The 20549-nt window shown below is 50.9% G+C and overlaps 2 protein-coding genes across 9 annotated transcripts in view; one reads left to right on the top strand and one right to left on the bottom strand.

Moving 5' to 3' along the window:
• Positions 1 to 1644: 1644 nt before the first annotated feature.
• LOC146337453 (uncharacterized) lies at positions 1645 to 14840 on the bottom strand. The gene is made up of 3 exons (XM_084814639.1): positions 14675 to 14840; positions 13284 to 13506; positions 1645 to 1749 (listed from the first exon to the last, which is right to left on the bottom strand). Exons 1-3 carry the CDS (start codon positions 14741 to 14743, stop codon positions 1745 to 1747), a joined length of 297 nt encoding a protein of 98 aa, XP_084670765.1. The 5' UTR covers positions 14744 to 14840; the 3' UTR covers positions 1645 to 1744.
• Positions 13707 to 20549, top strand: part of EML2 (EMAP like 2) — a 27915-nt gene continuing 21072 nt past the window's right edge. For 3 of the 8 annotated variants that reach the window (XR_014784968.1, XM_084814620.1, XM_084814617.1), the window contains exons 1-5: positions 13707 to 13993; positions 16843 to 16871; positions 18548 to 18677; positions 18836 to 18985; positions 19955 to 20024. Coding sequence is in view for 5 of the 8 variants with exons in the window: in XM_084814620.1 (XP_084670746.1) it covers positions 13962 to 13993; positions 16843 to 16871; positions 18548 to 18677; positions 18836 to 18985; positions 19955 to 20024 (411 nt within the window). In the remaining 3 variants the exon portion in view is untranslated. Of the gene's footprint in view, positions 13994 to 14727; positions 14848 to 16645; positions 16872 to 18547; positions 18678 to 18835; positions 18986 to 19954; positions 20025 to 20549 lie in introns of those variants that run through there. The other 5 variants (XR_014784967.1, XM_084814618.1, XM_084814615.1 and 2 more) reach the window with 3 other exon arrangements.

Below are 20549 nucleotides of genomic sequence, written 5' to 3'. Positions count from 1 at the left end.
CTCCCTTGATCCAGAGATCTGCGCTAACTATCGTCCGGTCACAAAACCCCCGTTCTTGAGTAAGGTGCTCAAGAGAGTGGTGGCATCTCAGCTGCAGGCACTCTTAGATGAAACGGATTATCTGGATCCATTCCAGTCTAGATTCAGGCTGGGTTTTGGGACATAATTGGCCTCGGTTGCCCCGATGAATGACCTTCTTCCAATAGATGACCTTCTTCGGGAGACATGGGGAGTGCGACCCTGTTACTTCTTCTTGATCTCTCAGTGGCTTTTGATACTGTTGACCACGGTATCGTCCAGAACCACCTCCATGAGTTGGGAGTTGGAGGCACTGTTTTCCGCAGCGGTTCGACTCGTACTTGTGGGGTCAGTTCCAGAGAATAGCACTGGCACCTCAGCCCTCTGGCAGCCACAGGGCACCATCCTGTCCCCAACGTTATTCAATACCTATATGAAGCTGTTGGGAGCGGTCATCAGGAGATTTGGGGTGAGGTGTCACCAGTACACTGATGACACCCAGCTCTGTTTCTCTGTGACCTCTGAATCGGGAGAGGCCGTGCGCATTCTGAACCGGTGCCTGGATGCTGTTATGGCTTGGATGAGGGCTAATAAACTGAAGCCGAATCCCGGGAAGACAGAACCCCTACGGCTGGCAGTCCCCAGGTCCAGGAATTGGTGTGTTTGCCTGTTCTGGATGGGGTTGCGCTCCCTTGGATGGAGCAGGTCCATAGTTTGGGGGTGCTCCTGGATCCATCTTTGTCACTGGAGGTCCAGGTGGCCCGGAGCACCCATTACCAACTCCGGCTGGTACGCCAACTTCACCTGTTCCTGGATAGGGACCACCTAGCGTGGCCATGGTGATCCATTCACTGGTAACCTCATAATTAGACTACTGCAATGCGCTCTATGTGGGGCGACCCACATGTGTGGTTCAGAAGCTGCAGCTAGTGCAGAATGCAGCCGCCAGGGTGCTCACTGGGACACCCAGCTCTGCTCTTCTGTGTTAAAAGAGCTGCACTGGCTGCCTATTAGCTACCGAGCCACGTACACGGTCGTGTTGTTGTCATATGAAGCCCTAAGCAACTTGGGACCAGGATACCTAGCAGACCGCCCTCCCTTGTACATACCCAGGCGACATCTAAGATCATCAGAGGAGGTCCTGCTGGTCATTCCGAAACGAATGGAATGTCGCCATGAAGAACCCCAACAGCAGACCTTCTCTGTAGCAGCACCCGCCCCCTGGAAAACCCTCCCTCGTGCAGTTCGAGAGGCAGAAAAACTTGGAAACATCTCCTGAATATCCACCTTTTCATTCAGGCTTTCTCTGGGCTGTAACTGCTGCTAGGTTTTACATGGTAAACTTTTAAATTGTATTTTGTCATGTAGTATTTTATGGTTTAAATTGTTGTGAACTGCGCAGAGAGCCTCGGCTATTTGGCAGTATAGGAATCCAATAAATAATAAAAAATAAAAGTATGGGAAATAATGAGATATGGCAATACAGTATCTTGTGTTTGGAAAGCTCTTGTCATGGAAATGGCTCACTTCTTCTTCTCCCCTCATCCCTGCCATTTACCCCCTACCTCCCCAGATGATAACTTGTCAGGCATCAGCGGGATGGAGGTGGACGACCGCATCTCCTACCTGGAGCAGCGTCTGCAGCTGCAAGAGGATGAGATCCAGGTGCTGAAGGCTGCCTTGGCTGATGTGCTTCGACGCCTGAGCACCTGCGAGGAGGATGGACTCAGCCTGCAGAAGAAGAGACCCGGCAAAGGTATCAGGGCTGTGGAGAAGGCGCAGTGGGGATTCCCCATACCCAGGCTCCCATCCTGCAGGTTCCCTCCCACTGCATCTGCACATGTGGAAAAAAGCCCTCCCCGTGTGGTTTGTGTATTTATTTCTATTAAAATGTTATATGCTGCTTTTTTGGCCAAAAAAAGGCCCAGGAAGTAGCATACAACAATGATGAAATACAAGGTTAAACGCACACACATAAACCAAATAAAAAGTAAGCAGCAATAGGGATAAGAGGATACAGAAAGTATCCAGGCTCAGCAATAAAACAATCTAATCGAGTCTCCCCTGTGCTTCTCAAAGTTTACAGGGAAGGAGCTTGAAGGTTCTCCTGGGGGAGGGGGTTCCATGGTCTGGGTAGCACAACCATGACGGCCCTGTCTTGAGCACCAGCCACCAACTTCACTTCAGAGGGTTTTCTGGTATTACACTCCATTTAACTTCAATTTTGACCAAGTTAAGGTTGTAACCCACTCACCCCTCATCTCTTATCTGTATGTTTCAGAAGCTCTGTCCATAATAAGCAGGACATTTATTACAGGCGGGATGTGTCCAGGCATGTGAATAAGCTTGTTATTGCTTCGCATTGCTAAAAGTAACATTTCTGTGTTCAAATAATAAGTGGCTGTAATGATCTTCAGGAATTACTGGCCTGTTTTCCGGCTCCTGATTTAAACAGTTCAATGATGCTATTAGGTGCTTGCGACTGTACTGGGACACAATCAGCCCAGTGATGCTGTACTAGTTTTGCCCTTCTAGGGCAGTAAATAGATGGGTGGCTGTCCCTAATTTGCTGGGTTAAAAGTGTCAACTCTGCCTGGACTGAAACGACGGTGGAGCAGCTCTTTTCCTCTTGGTCTTCCAGCAGGCATTGGCTGACTGGAAGCTTGTAGAGGACTCATTTGCATGACATACCAGGCTCACCGTGGTTTTTTTATGAGCTGCAGTGTGTGCTGGGAACCATTTTGAATATGCAACCCACGATCGGGGCAATCAGGGGGTTGCCATGTCATGCAAAACTGGCCACCATGGGTTATTTGAGGGTTAAACAACCTTTGCATAACCCATGGTTTGTTCTAGGGCTATGCCAGGGTTGTTTAACTCTCAACCCATGGTGGCCAGGTTTGTATGACTTGGCAACCTCCTGATCAACCCAATTGAGGGTTGTGTATTCAAAATGGCACCTAGCACATGCCACGACTGAACCGGGGTTAAAGAACCCATGGTGAGCCCAGTGTATTATGCAAACTGGGTCACTGTGGACCCTGAAGGGCCCACCACTCTCCTCTCAAAAAAACATTTGCAGATTTTCTTCGTTAAATTTCCCTCCACGTGCATCAAGGCCAAGCTGTGCATGATGGAGGCAGTCTATACATGTGGGGCTGCTGCAATCACATGTAAATAGAGGGTGACAGTGCAATTCAAAGTGCAAAAGGAGCATACAGGAAGCGGCGGACTGCTGAATCCTCTCCCTGCCATGGGATAATTTCCCCTTCAGCCAGGCTGATACTGGAAGTGAGCCGACCTGAGGGAAAAGCGCACAGAAGAAGGGTGCTGTGTGTGTGTGTTTTGGCTGGCCGGGGGAGGGGGGACAGCGTATGGGGAGGGGGTTTGGCACTTCCCATCCATGCACTCCTTGGGCACTCTACATTGCCCCTCCCCCATTTTTGACATGGCCCAGATGTTGAAGACATGGGTCATCTGCCACCATTTTATATAGTTTGCACCAAGAATATCACTTTGGGGGCAATATTTATTTATATAATTATTTGTACCCCTCATTTTTCACCTCAAGGGCCTCCAGAGTGGCTTACAATTGCACAAAATTAATTTTAAAAAACAGTCACTATGTATCTAAGCAACGAAAACAATTTTATCAAAATATAGCAAAGCCTAAAAAAAAAGACAAATAGCACTAAAACCCACAGAACAAGCATATAAAATGACTTGTGGAATCCTCAGATGTAAGTATGTGAGGATGAGGGAGAGAAAGTACAATGCAGCCATTGCATGACTGGAGAATGGCTTTCCCTGCAAAGACATGTTGGAGAAGATGCTTTAGAGCCACTGGCAAAGAACATTGCGCCTTGCAACTAGCAAACTGAGGGTGCTGCCTGAGGAGTTTCCCTCTATCTCTTGATTTTCCCCTCAAGTTGAGGGGAAAGGCTTTGCCTCAGACTTCTGCCCGCCAATTCCCGCCCTCAGCCTCCTCCTCAGAGAAGCACAGAGGCTGCTGGGCCCAGCCTTAGAGGCTCTGCCTGCAGACTGGCTCTGTGCCAGGCCTGCCTCTTTATCAGAGGGCCTGGCAGGAATCAGCTTTCAGCAGCTTCACAGCCTCAGAGGAGCTGAGGGTTGCCAACCACCATGGGGAGAAAATGGCCTGACTGAATTTGTTTTTTGCTTCGGAGCCAGTTGCTAAGATAACAAGGGGCAAGGCTGGGTTGTTCCCCCCCACCCCAATGCAGATGTTTTGTGGTTATTTTTTCCAAAAACAGATGTACGCCTTAGGTAAAATAATCCACAAGCCAACTAAAACATCACTAAGTTAAAAACACCAGGAGAGCCCTGCTGGATCAGACCCAAGGGGCCCCCGCTCGCCCAGCATTCTGTTCACACAGTGGCCAACCAGATGCCCTAATGGGAAGCCCACAAGTAGGACATGAGCGCCCTAGCACCTTCCCATTCATGTTTCCCGGCATACTGCCTCTGATGCTGGAGGTAGCACATAGCCATCAGGACCAGGATCTCCTTTTAAAACCATCCAAACTGGTGGCCATCACTACACCTTGTGGTAGCTAGACTGTCCCAGATGTTGTATCCTTTCCTCAAAGGGGAGTTGATCCAGCTGCTTGGTCATTTTGGCCATCACTACAACTTGTACCTTTCTGTACCTTTTCCAACTCTACAATATCCTTTTTTTAGGTGTGGTGACCAGAACTGTTCGCCATATTTCAAGTGTAGTCAAGTCATAGATTTGTATAAGGGCTGCATGATACTGGCAGTTTTGTTTTCAGTTCCCTCCCTAATTATGCCCAACATGGAAGTTGCCTTTTTCACAGTGGCCGCACACTGGGTCGACGTTTTCATCAAGCTACCCACCACAACCCCAAGATCTCTTTCTTAGTCACTGTCAGCTCAGATCCCATCAGTGTGTATGTGAAGTTGGGGTTTTTTTGCCCTAATGTGCATCACTTTACACTTGTGTACACTGAACCACATTTGCCATCTTAATGCCCATTATCCCAATTGTGAGCAAGCTTTTGTGTTCTCCAGAACCCTTATTTATTTATTTACAATTTATCTATATATCACTCCAGATCAAAGATTTTGGAGCGGTGAACAGCAAGATAAAACCCCATAATTAAAGCAATTAAAACATTTAAAAAACAGATTCTGCTATCTGGACATTTAGTTATTACATTTGTATCCTGTCCTCCCTCCAAGGAGTTCAGGTTGGCATACATGGTCCTCCCTCCTCGCCATTTTATCCTCACAACAACAACCCTGTGAGGTAGGCCATGCTGATACTGACTGGCTGGCTCCAAGGCATCCAGGGCGTTTTGTGACTGAGCAGGGATTTGAACTCTGGTCTTCCCAGTCTTTGCTGACATGATAACAATGGGCAGGGAGGTGGAGTGGAGAGAAAAAGTTGGACTTAACTGAAAAGTCTGCTTCTTTTCCTGGCAGCTAAAAGTTCAAAGTTGGCAACAGCCAGACTGATAAGAAAAGGGAATTCCACAAAGGCCCTTTTCCACTTAGCCATCCACCTCATCTCAGTAGGTGGGGGGTACACAGGGTCAGCCTGGGATGCTGACCTTGGTACCTGGGTCCCAAGCTATTTTGGGCTTTAAAGATTAAAATCAGAACTTGGAATTATCCTTGGAATGAACTGCTACCCAGTGAAGAACTGCGTATTTTTTGCAAGCACGGAAAGATCTTCATTAGCTGTCAGTTCTATTCCATTTAATAGCCTTGCAAAGGTATTCTGGAACAACAGAAGTTTCCAAATACACTTCGAGGGCAGCCGTGTGTACGGCACATTACAGTAATCTAACCAGGATATTTCTAGAGCACGGATGACTGTGGGCAGGTCATATTCTTTTCCTGTCTTTCTTTTTCTTACAAGACATGAATGTGCTGTCTCTGTTGCAGTTTACCAGCTGCTGAGGGGGCTGCCCTCCAGACCCACCCTGAGTAATGGGATCATCCCACAGAGGAGAGGCTACTCCACCTCCCCATCGTCTCCCAAGAGAGAACTGCTTCCTGCGAAAAGGTGATGTGTCTGCTCGCAAGAGTGGTTTGCATGAGGCTCTCATATTCCTCTCTCCTGGTGGCGCTGCTTTTATAATTAAATCTCTATCAACATCATTATTTAATTTGGACTGAGAGCAACTGGGGCTGCCGGGGGGCGGAAATTACTCTAAAGTGTTTTATATTAGCTGCTGTGTTTGAAATTCACTTTAGTTTGTTGTATGATGCATGATACATAGCCACCGTAAGGGGCAGTTCAGGTCAAAAAGACAGGAAATAAATTGTGGTGGGAAGATAAGATGGGAATTTGCACGAATTCAGATTTTGGTGAAATACCCAGCTTTCAGTCAGATCTTTCAAATTTTGATCAGTGTTTTTAAAGTTCTATTTTGGAGAGCACTTCAAATTCCTTACATGCGCTTACCTAAGAATAAGCTCCACTGTCCACACGAAGACCTTTTTTTCTGGGTAAATATACATAGGATCAGGTCTTAGGTCTTTTTGATAACTTTTAAGGCAGTATGCCAAAATTAATTTGCCAAAGTCAACATTGTTACCCCTGATAGTCTTAAACTTTCTAAATACTATAGCATCTGTCATTGGGAATACTGCTTTAAGAAACACGATAAAGGAAAAAGAAACGGGTATTTTTGCAAGTGAATTCAAATGACAGAGAATCTGCTTGAGAATCCACCCCCTGCCAAGAGTTTCAGTCCTAAAACTTTCCCATAGGGATGAGCAGAAATAGAGAAAAGTCCACCTTTTTTCCAGTTTGCAGAGATTTAACAGCTCAGGAGAAATTAGAAGAGACTTGAATGAGCACTCCGAAGACACAGGTCAAAAAGCCAGAAACTTTTTCCACAATACAGTTTGCCTTCTTGTCAAAACTGGCTGTAACTTAGAAACAGCTTGATACATTTCCTTGTCCCTCTTTCTCTCTCTGCAGACTGGTTCTCAGGGGGGACTTTGAGATAAACACAGTCATTTGCAAACAAACATTGCTGTCTAAATCCTTTTATTCAATATCAATTTCTAAACTCTTGTATTTTCATTTTTCTTGAAAAATCTGCTTGTGATAGGGAAAAATGCTTTCAGTTCTAAATATCTGAATGTATTATGGTTAAGAACCAATAGAAAATGGTATTTGTGTAAACAATAGTAAAATAATAACAAAAAGTACTGGGTTTAAGAACCTGCTTGCATGGCGACCACCCCACGAATGACTACCAGCATGCACTGAATCAGGCCAAAGACCCACCTGTTCCAGCATCCTGTGCCCAACAGTGGTCAGCTCCCAAACAGGGCAGGAAGGCTTTAAGAGCCCTCCCCTGTTGTTTCTCCTTAGCATCTGGAATTTAGAGGTAAATTGCCTCTGAACATGGAGGTTCCATTCCAAGCTATAACAAATTGAATTATTTTAATGAATTTATCTAATACTTTTTAAAGAGCTTCTATGCTTGACATCTTTAGGGTTACCATCCTTTTTTACAGATGACGCTTCTGTGCTTTTACGTACTGCATGTCAGGTTTCCTAGGGATGGAAATGCTATAATGGTGAAAGCTTCACTTGGTTTAAGGCACAGCATTTCTGCAAGGTGAAACAAAATACAGCAACCTTTGCTGGCCCTCACGGCATTTTATGGCAATGAATGCCCCAGGTATTTTCCACTGGGGCACTGATCCCATGAATACCTGTTCGCATCAAATGTGGTGCAGTTCTGGATTGTGCAGGAAGGGGGTGGGAAGCAACCAAGTCATACATGCATGAGGGGCATATGAATCAAATGCCGGTGGGGTGTGCTGAACCCTCCCCTGGAACTGTGGCATGGCTTTCAAGAAGCACCCTTCACCTACCCACCCCACTGTCCATGCTGAGCAACACCCCCTCCACCCCCCGCCTCTTGCTGTGATGCTAATCTCTCTGTGCTGGTGACAGAACTGGAGGGGGGAATCTATTCTTGGGACACACTGTCTGGTCAATAATGGGGGCAGAAGGGAAAGTGTGGAGTTCTTGGCATAGATGGGGGGCCCTTCCCTCTTCCCTGCGGGATGGACACAGCTAGAGATAGGATGTTAGCTGCACTGGGTGATCCTGAGCCTGAGCCTGCTTCTGCCCCCACCCACAGGTACTTAAGGCGGGGCTGCCAGAGGCAGTGCCTCGGCGTGCGCCTCGGCATCGCGCCAAGTGCGACGCTAAGTGCGCACTTAGCGTCGCACTTGGAGTCACGTAGGATCTGAAGATCTACCCACCTGCCTCTCCAGAGACACCAGCAGCCACAATACCAGCAGCAAATAGCAGCAGCAGAGGGCAGCAGCTTTAAAGACAAGGGGAAGGGGCAAACATGGACTATCTGTTCCTTCTTAGCTGCTGTTCTCTTTTATCTCTTTTATATTCTTTTTAAACTGTTGTGCATTTTATATCCTAACATTTTAATATGTGCTTGGGAGGACTATTGGGCAACCCAGGGGGTGGGGGAGGTGCCACCATAACTGTGGTCACGGGCAGGGGGAGGTATGGCGTTGGGGGATTAACAGGCCAGCTGAGGAGAAGAGGGGCTAGACACCTTACAGCTGTCCCCTCTTCTGGTTCTTCCCCCAACCTGATGGTTCCTGGCAGCCTTACCAGTCTGCCCTCGGGTCTGGTGGTGCTGCTGCTGAATGCCAGGTCGGCCCAAAATAAGACCTCCCTCATCCATGATTTGATTGTGGATGAGGGGGCTGACCTGGCATGTATTACTGAGACCTGGGTGGGGGAACTGGGAGGGGTCACTCTCTCCCAGCTGTGCCCTCCTGGGTACTCGGTGCAGCACCAACACCGACTTGAGGGTCGGGGAGGGGGGGCTGCCGTGGTCTATAGGAATTCAATCTCCCTCTCCAGGCTTCCTGCTCATTCGAGTGCAGATCTTGAGTGGTTGTACCTTGTGTTGGGTACCCGGGACAGATTAGGGATTCTGTTGGTGTACCGCCCACCCCGCTGCCCATCAGACTCCCTGCCTGAGCTGACGGAGGTGGTCTCGGACTTGGTGTTGAGGACCCCCAGGATGATGGTCCTGGGGGATCTCAACTTCCATGCCGAGGCCGCTGTATCCGGGGCGGCTCAGGACTTCATGCCGCCATGACAACCATGGGGCTGTCCCAACATGTCATCGGCCCAACGCATACAAAAGGACACACGCTTGATCTGGTTTTCTCGACTGGGCAGGTGGATGGTGATCTGAAAGTGGAGGAATTAACACCTGTCCCTTTGTCATGGTCAGATCACTTCCTGCTGAGGTTTAGACTCCTGGTGGCCTTCCCCCTCTGCAAGGGTGGGGGACCTATTAAAATGGTCCGCCCCCGGAGATTAATGGATTCCGATGGATTCCAGAGGGCTCTGGGGGATTTTCCTGCTGGTATGGCTGGTGCTCCTGTCGAAGCCCAGGTCGCTCTGTGGAATGCAGAGATGACTCGGGCAGTTGACACGATCACGCCCAAGCGCCCTCTCCCTCTGAGCAGAGCCCGGCCAGCTCCTTGGCATACACCTGAGCTGAGGGCAATGAAGCAAGAGGGGAGACGGCTAGAACGCAGGTGGAGGAAAACTCGTGCCGAGTCTGACCGAACACAGGTAAGAGCCCACTATTGAGCCTACACTGTGGCGGTGAGGGTGGCAAAGAGGCAGTTCTTTTCCACCAGCATTGCATCTTCTCAGTGTCGTCCAGCGGAGCTTTTCCGAGTGGTTCACGGCCTGTTACATTCTGGGCCAGGGAGAGAGACGGTGGAACCCTCGGTAGCACGCTGTGACGAGTTTGCGCGGCACTTTGAGGATAAAGTCGCTCAGATTCGTCATGAACTGGACACCACCATTAATGCAGTTCCATTGGTAGAGGCGTTCAGAGCACCGTCTGGTCCAGTTTTATTGGATGAGTTTCAGTTACTGAGGCCTGAGGATGCGGACAAGGTGCTTGGCCAAGTCCGATCGACCACTTGTGTGCTTGACCCTTGCCCTTCATGGCTTATTAAATCAAACAAGGAGGGGTTGTCTGGCTGGGTCCAGGAGGTTGTAAATTCCTCCTTGAGAGAGGGAGTGGTGCCTGCCGCTTTAAAAGAGGCAGTAATTAGACCACTCCTGAAAAAGCCTAACCTGGACCCAGAGGATGTTAACAATTATAGGCCAGTGGCCAACATCCCCTTCCTGGGCAAGGTGCTTGAGCGGGTGGTTGTAGGACAGCTCCAGGCACTGTTGAATGAAACGGATTATCTAGATCCATTTCAATCGGGCTTCAGGCCTGGTTTTGGAACGGAAACTGCCTTGGTCGCCCTGTGGGATGACCTCTGCCGGGAGAGGGACAGGGGGAGTGCGACCCTGTTGATTCTCCTGGACCTCTCAGCGACTTTCGATACCATCGACCATGGTATCCTTCTGGATAGGTTGTCTGGGTTGGGAGTTGGAGGCACTGCACTACAGTGGTTCCGCTCCTACTTGGATGGCCGATTCCAGAAGGTGGTGCTGGGGGATTATTGCTGTGCCATGGCAATTGTGCCATGGGGTTCCACAGGGCTCTATTTTATCCCCCATGCTGTTTAACATCTACATGAAACCGCTGGGGGAGGTTATCCGGAGGTGTGGGCTGAGGTGCCATCAATGTGCGGATGACACCCAGCTCTACCTCTCTTTCTCATCAAAACCAGGTGAGGCAGTGGCTGTTCTGAACCAGTGCCTGGGCACGGTAATGGACTGGATGAGGGCCAATAAACTGAAACTCAATCCAGACAAGACGGAGGTACCGTTAGTGGGTGGTTCGTCTGCCCGGCTAGGTGATATTCAACCTGTTCTGGAGGGGGTTGCACTCCCCCTAAAGGATCAGGTTCGTAGTTTGGGGGTGCTCTTGGATCCAGAACTGTCACTTGAGGCACAGGTGAACTCAGTGGCACGGAGCACTTTTTATCAGCTTAGGCTGGTATACCAACTACGCCCTTATCTGGACAGAGATAGCCTTGCTACAGTTATCCATGCTCTGATAACTTCTCGTTTGGATTACTGCAATGCGTTATACGTGGGGCTGCCTTTGAAAACGGTCCGGAAACTTCAGCTGGTCCAAAATAGGGCAGCAAGATTGTTAACAGGGACTGGCCTGCGAGCTCATATTACGCCAGTACTTTTCCAGCTGCACTGGCTGCCAGTCCATTTCCGGGCCGGATTCAAAGTGCTGGTGTTAACATTTAAAGCCCTTAACGGCTTGGGGCCAGGTTACCTGAAGGATCGCCTCCTCCCATATGTGCCTGCCCGGACCTTAAGATCATCATCAGCGGCCCTTCTCCGTGAGCCCCTGCCAAAGGAAGTGAGGCGGGTGGCTACTAGGAGGAGGGCTTTTTCTGTTGTGGCACCCCGGCTCTGGAATGAGCTCCCTAGTGAGGTTTGCCTGGCACCTACATTGTACTCCTTTCGGCGCCAGGTGAAGACCTTTTTATTTTCCCAGGCATTTTAGCATTCTAGCTTTCTAAATTTTTATATTTGCTGTTTTAAATCTGTATTTTAAACTCCTGCACTGCTGCTAGGTTTTATTGTGGTTGTATTGTTATATTGTGGTTTTAATGTTCTATATATTTTAAATTGTTTTATTGTGTGTTGTTTGGTTTTAATTTTTGTGAACCGCCCAGAGAGCGTCAGCTATTGGGCGGTATAGAAATGAAATAAATAAATAAATAAAATAAAATATAAAAATGTTGAGGAGTGTGCAACTCGGTCAAATTTCCCTTCAGGAGGCTTGGCGGACTAACTTTGCCCACACTTACATCTGATTGAAGGTGCTGAGTTGCGAAGGAAGGAATTTGCTTCCAGTTAAATGGGCCAAGTGCATGGAGAGTGCATTGCCTTTCCATGTAGTGTGTGCTTTGGCTTACTTGCTTGAGTCAGCTGGACTGACTGCTCTGCAGGGCTTAGGCATGCTGCACCTCCCGTGCATGCTCTTGTCCCCTGCTTGTAGCCCACTCCACTGGGGATTATGCAGCTCGATCAGGGAGTGACTGATGTGTGAAGGACCTAGCCTTATTTATGCATTTATTGATTACATTTCTCTACCGCCCAACAGCCAAAGCTCTCTGGCCTTGGAACAGAGGTCAGGATGCCTCCTGGTCCACTCCAGTGCCAAGATTTAAGAGGGGAAGGGGGGATGAGGTATGAGATGGCAAGCCAAGCTGGCAATTTGGCAAGAAACTAGAAACATTGTTTTCCTACAAAACAGGAAGAGCTCAAGATTAACCCTCTCCTGTCCCAATTCACAACGTGAGGAAAGAGCAGAAACGCCTCCAATACACCTCTGCGGTAAACACAGCCTAATGCCCTGCCACTTAGCCATTTTCTTTCTGCTTCTGTCCACTGCTGGTATCTGCCTCTGAATAGGGGTTGCAAGTAGCTCTTCTTTGGATCTAGCACCCCAGGTCTTGCAAGGAGATCTTCTTTGATGGAGCGCCTCTAGTCTTATGAGACTTTTAAAACGCCATCTTGCAGAGAAGCTGTCTTACCAAGTGCTTAGCTTTTCATCCAGCAAACGCACTTCTTGCTCGCTTACGCTTTTGCTCTTGCAGACATGCTTTTTCCGCATTACCCACTTTCCTGGCTGGCTTACCCTCCTCCTGCCCCTTTGCCCTTGTCTGGCTATATTGCTGAGGCTCTCTCTCCCACAGCGGGCGTAGCTGCCCCTCTCCGGAACGCCCAGCCTCACTCAAGCGCGAGTGTTTTAAGGACCAGAGGAGCCGCACCACTTCCTCAAGCAGCTCCTGCAGCGGGAAACGTGAAGGGTATGTCTGAAAACACCATTCTAGGGGCTCCAGCCAGGCTTGCCAGTTCAGCTCTCCTCCCTCCCCCTGCTGTAAATTCCATGCCATCATCCGTGAAGGCGGAACAGTTTTTACAATTTAAATAACAGGAGGCTGGAAAATGAGCTATGGTCTTGCAACTCAGGTTTGGCAAAAGTAATTTTAACCAATAAAGTGCTGAATAATTTGCTAGGAATGCTTCTTTGCTCTAGCAGCCCAGGTTTTGCAAGGCCCGTTTAATCCGCTTTGCAGAGCAGCTGATGTTTTGCAGAGCGTGTCTTGTTTTGATTTACATCGGCTCAGCTCAAGGAAAACCTACCAGAAGTCACCAAAGCCTAGCATAAACCGGAAGAGAAACTGGCCAAGAGAAAGGCGGAGAGTTGGGAGATCGGATTTCAAAGCGAGAGGAGAGGGGTGGGGAAACGACGGCACACTCTCATTACCGGATATCTCCTTCTCGAGGCGCACAACTTCTTTCTGTTCCCGCCACACCGGGTGGAGTTTTGCCTTCTTTGCAGCTCTTAAAGGCACAGGTGTCACCTCAGAGCCGGGACCACGCAGCCTACTCACGCGCGCACACCGAGCGACATTCACACGTGCACGGCCATCACGCATCTTGGGCGTCCCTTGCAGGAGACTCCCACGTTTTCTCCAGGGAAATTCATCCTGTGGAAAAGAACAGCCCTAGGCTAGCTGTCCCTGTGGTCAGAGCGACGGCTTCGCGCGAGCGCTCCGTGGGAAAATAATCCGCTTTGCCCCCAAGCGTGTCTGTCATCCCCCGAAAAAGCGAGCCGCCATCTCTCCCTCCTCCTAGCGCTGATCTCCAGCACGGAGAGGGTTAAGGACAGGTCCCGGCCCCGGGGAGGGGAGCCGAGAGCCAGGAAGAGCCTGGCAAGAGTTGGAAAGTTTCCCGCTTCGGTCCCATCGCTCCAGCCGGTCGCCCCATGGGGCGCTCTTTGCAAAAGTGCTGCATTTCCAGTTAGCGGGAGGGGGGGCAGAAATCGCCCCGCGCCGGGATCCTCCCCGTCACCGCTTGTACCAGAGCCCCCCGGCCGCGCCTTCCCGGGATAAATAGAGCCGCCTCCCAAGAACGAAGCCAGGCGCAGGTCAGCGCATCCGCCATGAAGAAGGCTGCGGGGAGCAGCAGCCCCAGGTAAGGCGGTGCGGTGGATCGCCGCTGCCCCCCGCCCTCTCTCAGCCCTGGCAAGATCTAGCCCGGCACCTGCGTGTAATGCCGAGGTCCAGCTGAGGCATGCTGAAGAAGAGTGGCCCGAGCACGTGTAGAGTGTCTTTGGCGCCGAGCATCTACAGCAGGCGCTGGATTCAGCCCCAGGGCCTGCTGTTTTGAGGGGAGGGAGGAATACCTTTGGTAACACGACCCTCCCCCGCCCCGAGCTGGCACTGCCCCTCCGTCCAAGGTTCACCTCGAGCTGGTTGCTGAACTCGGATAGGAGCGGGGGGGTGCAGGGGGCCCTTCAGAGGAAAGGGGCTATCCGGGGCAACAGGGCCCCACGCGGGAGGAGGGCCCCACGCGGTGAGCGGCCGCGCTGGGCCTGCCGTCGGAGCGGGAGAGGCTGGGAGCTGCAGGTCACTTGAGCGAGACGGGGCGAGGCCTGCGGGCACGGCTGAGCGGCGCTGTGGGGCTCCGGGGCGCGCTGGCTTAGGCGCAAAGGGGCGTTGGGCTGGGGAGGGGGCAAAGCAGTGACCGAGGAGAGCGGCTGGGCTGCGGGCTGCCGGCGAGTAGGCTGCCGCGAGCGGAGGACGGGGGCGCAGGCCGGTCTGGACAGGCAGAGCGAAGCGGAGGCTTCCTCAGGAGACGGATCTGGTGCCCTACCAGCTGCCAGGCGCCGCTGCGTCCCGGGGGGCGGCGTGCGGTCCGGCTTTTCCACCCCAGGAGCAGCATGACTTGGGCAGGCTGGCAGACGGCGGGCTGCTCTGCGCCACCTCCATGCCCTGGCCGCCGTGTGCATGAGGGTTGCCCTCGAGAGCCGCTTTCTCGGCCAGCTGGTGAGACGGAGGGCTTGCCCGAGGGCACCGGCGCCGCTTCACGGCGGGCGGGGCGGGGCGGGGCGCTGGCGCCTCGGGCCGCTTCTCGCCCAGGCTCAGCGCTCTGCTCACCGCGCCAGGCCCGGGAGGGCGCTGGTACGGGGCAGAGGGGGGGCGGGCAGGCGTTCGAGAGGGCTCGCGAAGGGAGCTCCGTCCCGGGCGCCCCGGGGCCCGTTTCCTGGTGAGCTGGCGCGCAGCCGCAGGGGGGCCTTAGGGGGCGCGCTGGGGCTGGAGGACGGGGAGAGGAGGCCCCATCGCGGCGGCTGATGCAAGCTCACGACAGGTCCCCCGAGAGGAGCAGAGGCTTCGCGCAAACAGGGCGGGAGAGGCGGAGCCCCCTGGGCGTGCGGGGAGGCTGTGCGGGCGGCGGGGGGGGGCCGTGAGCCGCCGCCCGTGCCTTTCGATGGGGGAAGATGAAGAGCCCCAGCAGAGGGGCACGGAGGTTGCCCCGCCCTTCTCTGGGGGAGTCAACTGCTCGGCTGCTGAGCGAAGCCGTGTGCAGGGGCGGGCTGATGGTTACGAAGTACTAGTAAACAACGTTTAAATTGAGCTTTACATTAAAAAAAAATAGGTGCCAAAGTGCTCATCCACCTGGGAATCTCTTGGGTGAAGGTGCTGGGGAATGAACCTGGTATCTTCTACATGGAGGGCCGCTTTCCCCAACCTGGTGCCTTCCAGATGTGTTGGACTACAACTCCCATCAACTGTAGGGATCCAACACATCTGGAGAGCACCAGGTTACGGAAGGCTGGTGCAGGCATGTGCTCTGCCACTGGACTGCACTCATCCTCTCTGACAGAAATGCCTGAGGGCCTCCCAGTGCCTTTGTGCTCATTGGCCAGACCACCAGAAGGTGGGAGCAGGTTTATTTCTGGCTGAGTAAATGGCTGGAATGCTGCCTGCAGGTTTTGCACTTGCATCTCTCCGTGAGCAAAAACGCTTGACAAGGAATGAATGAAAGCTGAACGTCAGGGAAGGGGGCTGCAACATCCTGGAGGAAGCCAGGTGCCCTCTGCTTTCCCCACCCGAGCCTGCTCTGCTCAGTGTAATGGCACGCAGCCCTTCCTGGGGGCATCCAGATGGCCCTACCTTGGAGGTGGGCATGTTCACCTCAATGGACCTTTGGGCCTGATCCAGCAAGATGGTTCTATGTTCTTACGTTCTCTTGCATATCTGTTTATTATTTGGGAATTCTGTTGTGTCCTACCTTATCAAAGCATTCTGGTATCTGAAAGCAATTGCTGAGAATTGTGATGTCCTAACTGCACAGGGCTGTTCGAGGCTTAAAGCAATAGGGTTTGGGAGTTGATTATGCACCTTACTGCAAATAATGCATCCCCTCCCCCATTTTGGACTCTAGGTTCCCAGTCCCCCCTCCCTGCATTTGCAGTCCCATGAGTAGGGCTGCTTGGAGAACTGTTCTTCTCATATGCCTTGGCAGTGCTTGTGTAGCTAGTCACACTGAGTTAGCGGTCTGTAATGGACTGCAAACTGGCTGGTGCCTCTCCTGCTATTGGCTGATTTGCTTTGATGTCACAGAATGGTCACCAAGCATTCTATCTACTATTTTAAACAGTCATAGATTGTTTAAAATCAGTACAGCTGCTGTGAGGGAAGTAGAAGGTTGGCAGTGAGGTGTGTGGGGGGGAACCATGTTCAGGACCTGGGGATAGGAGGGGCTGTATTTTGTTGGCAGGAAAGGAATGATGGAGTGGCAGCAAAAAGGCAAGAGGGATGAGGATCAACAGCAATGCTCGGTGTGGGTGATGAGAATGCCTTCTGCTAGAAGTCTGTTTATTTTTAAACTGCACTTTTCCCTCCCACTGGGAGGTTCTGCATGGCAGGAAGAGAGCCCCAGACTTTTCAGTTAGATGAGTGTGAAGGGGAGGCATCTCTCTCTCTCTCCTCCCAATCTTCCCATTCCATCATAAATGTTTTTCTGTCTTTCTCTCACAGCAAACCTAAAGAAGCCACTTTCAGTGCTGGTGAGTGAACGCTGCTGCAATTTGCATTTTATGGTGGGGAACTAGATGCAGTAAATCAGTTCAAGGATGGGAACTGGGCACAATTCTAGAGTACAGAAAGCCAAGGGTGGTAGGCTTATTCAGTGCATGCACTTGAATTTGTACAAAGGGGCTTGAAAGCCGTGTGTTTTTCTAATACAGCCAAGACCTTTTGAAACCAGGGGTGGGGGGGACCAGTCACAGGGAAATGCCTCCATCAGTGCTAGGGATTGTTCAAGTGCCCTTCTGCAATGTTTCCCTATTTGGCCACCTCACCTGGAGGAGATTCTTGCTTGCCACGGGTGACCAGATGTTTACAGGTCTTGTGTAACAGGCAGATGGAGATAGGGATGGGTAGCAGGAGAGGACACATCTTCTGAGTTTAGAAGAAAGTCAGGAGCTGTCCTGATTATGGGGGAGTCAAAGCGGAATAAGATCCCAACACAGATCCAGAGGCAGTCCAGGGTCTAAATTTATTTATTTATTTATTTAATGTATTAATCGCCCATCTGGCTGGTCACCCAGCCACTCTGGGCGATGCACAAGCATACAATAAAACAGTTTAAAACAATAAAATTCTACAATAAAAATATTTTCTAAAATACCCTAACCCACCTCAAATGCCTGCCTGAACAACCACGTTTTTAATGCGCAGCAGAAGCTCATTAAAGAGGGGGCATGGCGGAGTTCCCTAGGAAGGGAGTTCCACAGAGTGGGGGCCACCACAGAAAAGGCCCTCTCCCTCATCCCCACCAGTCTAACTGTCCTGGCTGATGGGACAGAGAGAAGGCCATCCGAGGCTGATCTTGTTAAGCGGCCTGTCTGGTGTTGCTGGAGGCGCTCCTTAACATAGGCTGGGCCAGTAGGGTTCGTACCAGGCAAGGATGAATACAAACATGAAGTCAACAGGCAATCCAAAGGCAAGGCCAGCAAAGTTCAATCGAGAATGCAGTACCAGGCAAGGAAGAGTCCAGACATGATCACAAGGCAATCCAAGGTCTAGTCACAGGAGGTCCAGCGGAGGACTAGGAAATCAGAAGCAAGGTGATCAGGGACCGGAGCTGGTGTAAAGACACCATTCCAGCAGCTCTCCTGGCCCAGGACTGAGGTTTATAAGCAAGAGCTTCCAGAGTCCCGCTCAGGACACAGCAGCAGCACATCAGAGGTTCCTGGAAGACCGCAGCAGCACATCAGAGGTTCCTGGAAGACCACGTTACAAGGGCCCTGTTCACAAGGAGCGCTTTACTCACGAGGAGTCTTCCTCTGCAATCAGGCACTTCCTAAAGTGATTGTTCTGGCCTGCCTCTTGAGATGTTGCCGCTCTCAGGGGCTAAGTGGTCGCTCAGCCTCCATCTCAGAAGCTGAGCTCCTGTCCTCTTGCAGGGATGGACTCGCAGCCATCTCCCCCGAGGTCCAGGTTCCTCCTGGTCTCCTGGTACGGGCTTCTCCTGTATGTGGTCTGTCTCTGTGAGCTCCAGCTCTTCCTCAGAAGAGGGTTCCTCCAGCAGGGACATGACAGGAGTTCTGTGGAGTGGCAACTGGCTTCCTTTGGGATGCTGGGGGCAGATGGAGGTCTTGCAGGCTTGGTTATGGGAGATCATCATGCCTTGACTTGCCTCTCTCATCTTCCCCCGGCACCCTCCCCAATCTGCATGCAGAGGATGGTTACGTGAAGATGTTCCTGCGGGGGCGCCCCGTCCCCATGTTTGTCCCTGATGCTGTTGTTGCCACCTACAGCCTGGATGCGAAGTTGGATCTGCCCCATAAGAAGCTGAAGTTGGATTGGGTGTATCCTGCCCAAAGCAATCTCCCCTGTGTGTGTGGTGGGGGGAGAATAATAGGGATGGGGGTGGATTCCTGGGTCCTGTCTTCCTTGGTCCTGAGAGCTGGTAGCCAGGACCTCTGAATTCGTTCTTTCCCCCTTGACTTACTGGCATCTGCTCCAGCTACGGGTATCGCGGCCGTGACTGCCGGGCGAACCTTTTCCTGCTGCCCACGGGGGAGATTGTGTATTTTGTGGCTGCAGTGGCTGTCCTCTACAATGTGGAGGAACAGCGGCAGCGCCATTACCTGGGCCACAATGACGACATCAAGTGGTGAGTAAGGATGGCTGCATTATTTCCCCTCCCTCTAGCAGCAAGGAGCAGAGGAGCGGGGAGGGTGGGGGGGGGTGCACTTCCTGTTTGCATATGGCACTGTCCATAACTGGGAGAGTGGACAGACCTGAAGAGATTTGTCTCCCTAACTTAAGGCTGGATTGGACCATTTGGCCTTTAAAGGACAGCCCTGTCTCCAGAGGACTTTGTGCTGCTACAGCTGCTTAAATATAATGTACTGATTTCTGTTTATTTTATATTTTCATTTTTTACCATTCCTCTTTCTGGAAAACTCTGCTCAAGGACATGTGGAACAAACTCAAACTTGAATATAACATCATTAAATGAAAACAATAAATCAGTGCAGATGTCAAAAGTGGGGTGTAAGACTGAAAAAAAATGGGCTTCAGCTTTGAATGCTGACTTAAAAGAGGAGCTTTAACTGGAACTGAAAAAGAGACAAAGGAAGACTCAGGCAGGCTTCATAAGGGAGGGAGTTCCAGCAAATGTGGGTATCCCAGGAGAAGGCTGAAACCCTCCTCCTTGTTGAGCCAACATCCTGAATAGATGGGATCCAGAGCTGAGGATCTCCTGTAGACCTTAACAGACAGTCGGGTTCATATGGATGAAGGTGCTCCAAAGATACGCTGGGCCCAAGATGTTGTATCTCATGGGAGGATCCAGTGTGGTCTGGTGGAATGGAAGTGGGAGCTGAGATTTAATTCCAAGGTCTGACTCTGCCATGGCCTGGTTCAAGTTTTGTGCTCTGAGGTTCAGTCATTTATCTGTAAAATGGGAACAATAGTGTCTTGTTCTATCAGCAAATGGAATATAAATGGCACTTTGCAAACAGAAAGTGATGGATGCATATACGAGGTAAAACCGTAGTCCTAAGGTGGAGTGGGCGGTTGGCCTTTTGAGACACCCAGCACTCTGTATGTGACCCGTGCCCTTTCCTGTCTCACTTAGCCTGGCTGTGCATCCTGACATGGTAACCATAGCAACTGGACAGGTGGCTGGGACTTCTAAAGATGGCAAGGTGAGGGGCGTGGCAGTTGTGCCAAATTCAGGGCTAGAGGAGGAAGCTCCAGAGAAGGTGTTGGCTATAAAATTGGGAGGTGGGGAGAGGGAGATTTGGGAATAGGTTCCATGAGCTTAAAGTAAAAATTGTTTGAGGAGCTGAACATCATAAGAATGTGAGCGTAAGCTGATACTGCCTTTTATATTGCATCTGTATGTTACTATTGCCTTGGGTGCCCTAGTTGCAGAAAGGTAGAATGTACATTTAAATATGAAATGCCCTGCTGAATCGGGGTCCATCTAGCCAAGATCCATCTAGCCAGGCATTCTATCCCCAACAATGGCCAGCCAAATTCTTGGAGATGCTCACAGGCAGGGGATGAAGCTTCTCCTATTTATCTCCCAATAACTGGTAGGTAACATGCCTTTTGGACATGGAAGTTCCATTTAGTTACCATGGCTAATACTCCATTGGTAAACCTTGCCTCCTCTTTCATAAATTTATCTATTCCTCTTTTCTTTTTATAAAAAACGCTGTCTAAGT

Source organism: Heloderma suspectum, chromosome 10 (assembly GCF_057233095.1).
Source record: "Heloderma suspectum isolate Gila_16-S chromosome 10, 16-S_ref, whole genome shotgun sequence".
NCBI classification, from domain to species: domain Eukaryota; kingdom Metazoa; phylum Chordata; class Lepidosauria; order Squamata; family Helodermatidae; genus Heloderma; species Heloderma suspectum.
The sequence above is the reverse complement of the archived record's forward strand: the minus strand, read 5'-3'. Positions and strand labels throughout refer to the sequence as shown.

What these genes read in the sequence shown, in the direction of transcription:
- LOC146337453 (XM_084814639.1), bottom strand. Translation starts at nt 14,743, where the DNA reads ATGCTGCTCCTGGGGTGGAAAAGCCGGACCGCACGCCGCCCCCCGGGA. An exon ending in GCAGCGGCGCCTGGCAGCTG is followed by an intron (nt 13,507 to 14,674) that starts GTAGGGCACCAG and finishes TCTTTTCCACAG; the next exon opens with GATGAATTTCCCTGGAGAAA.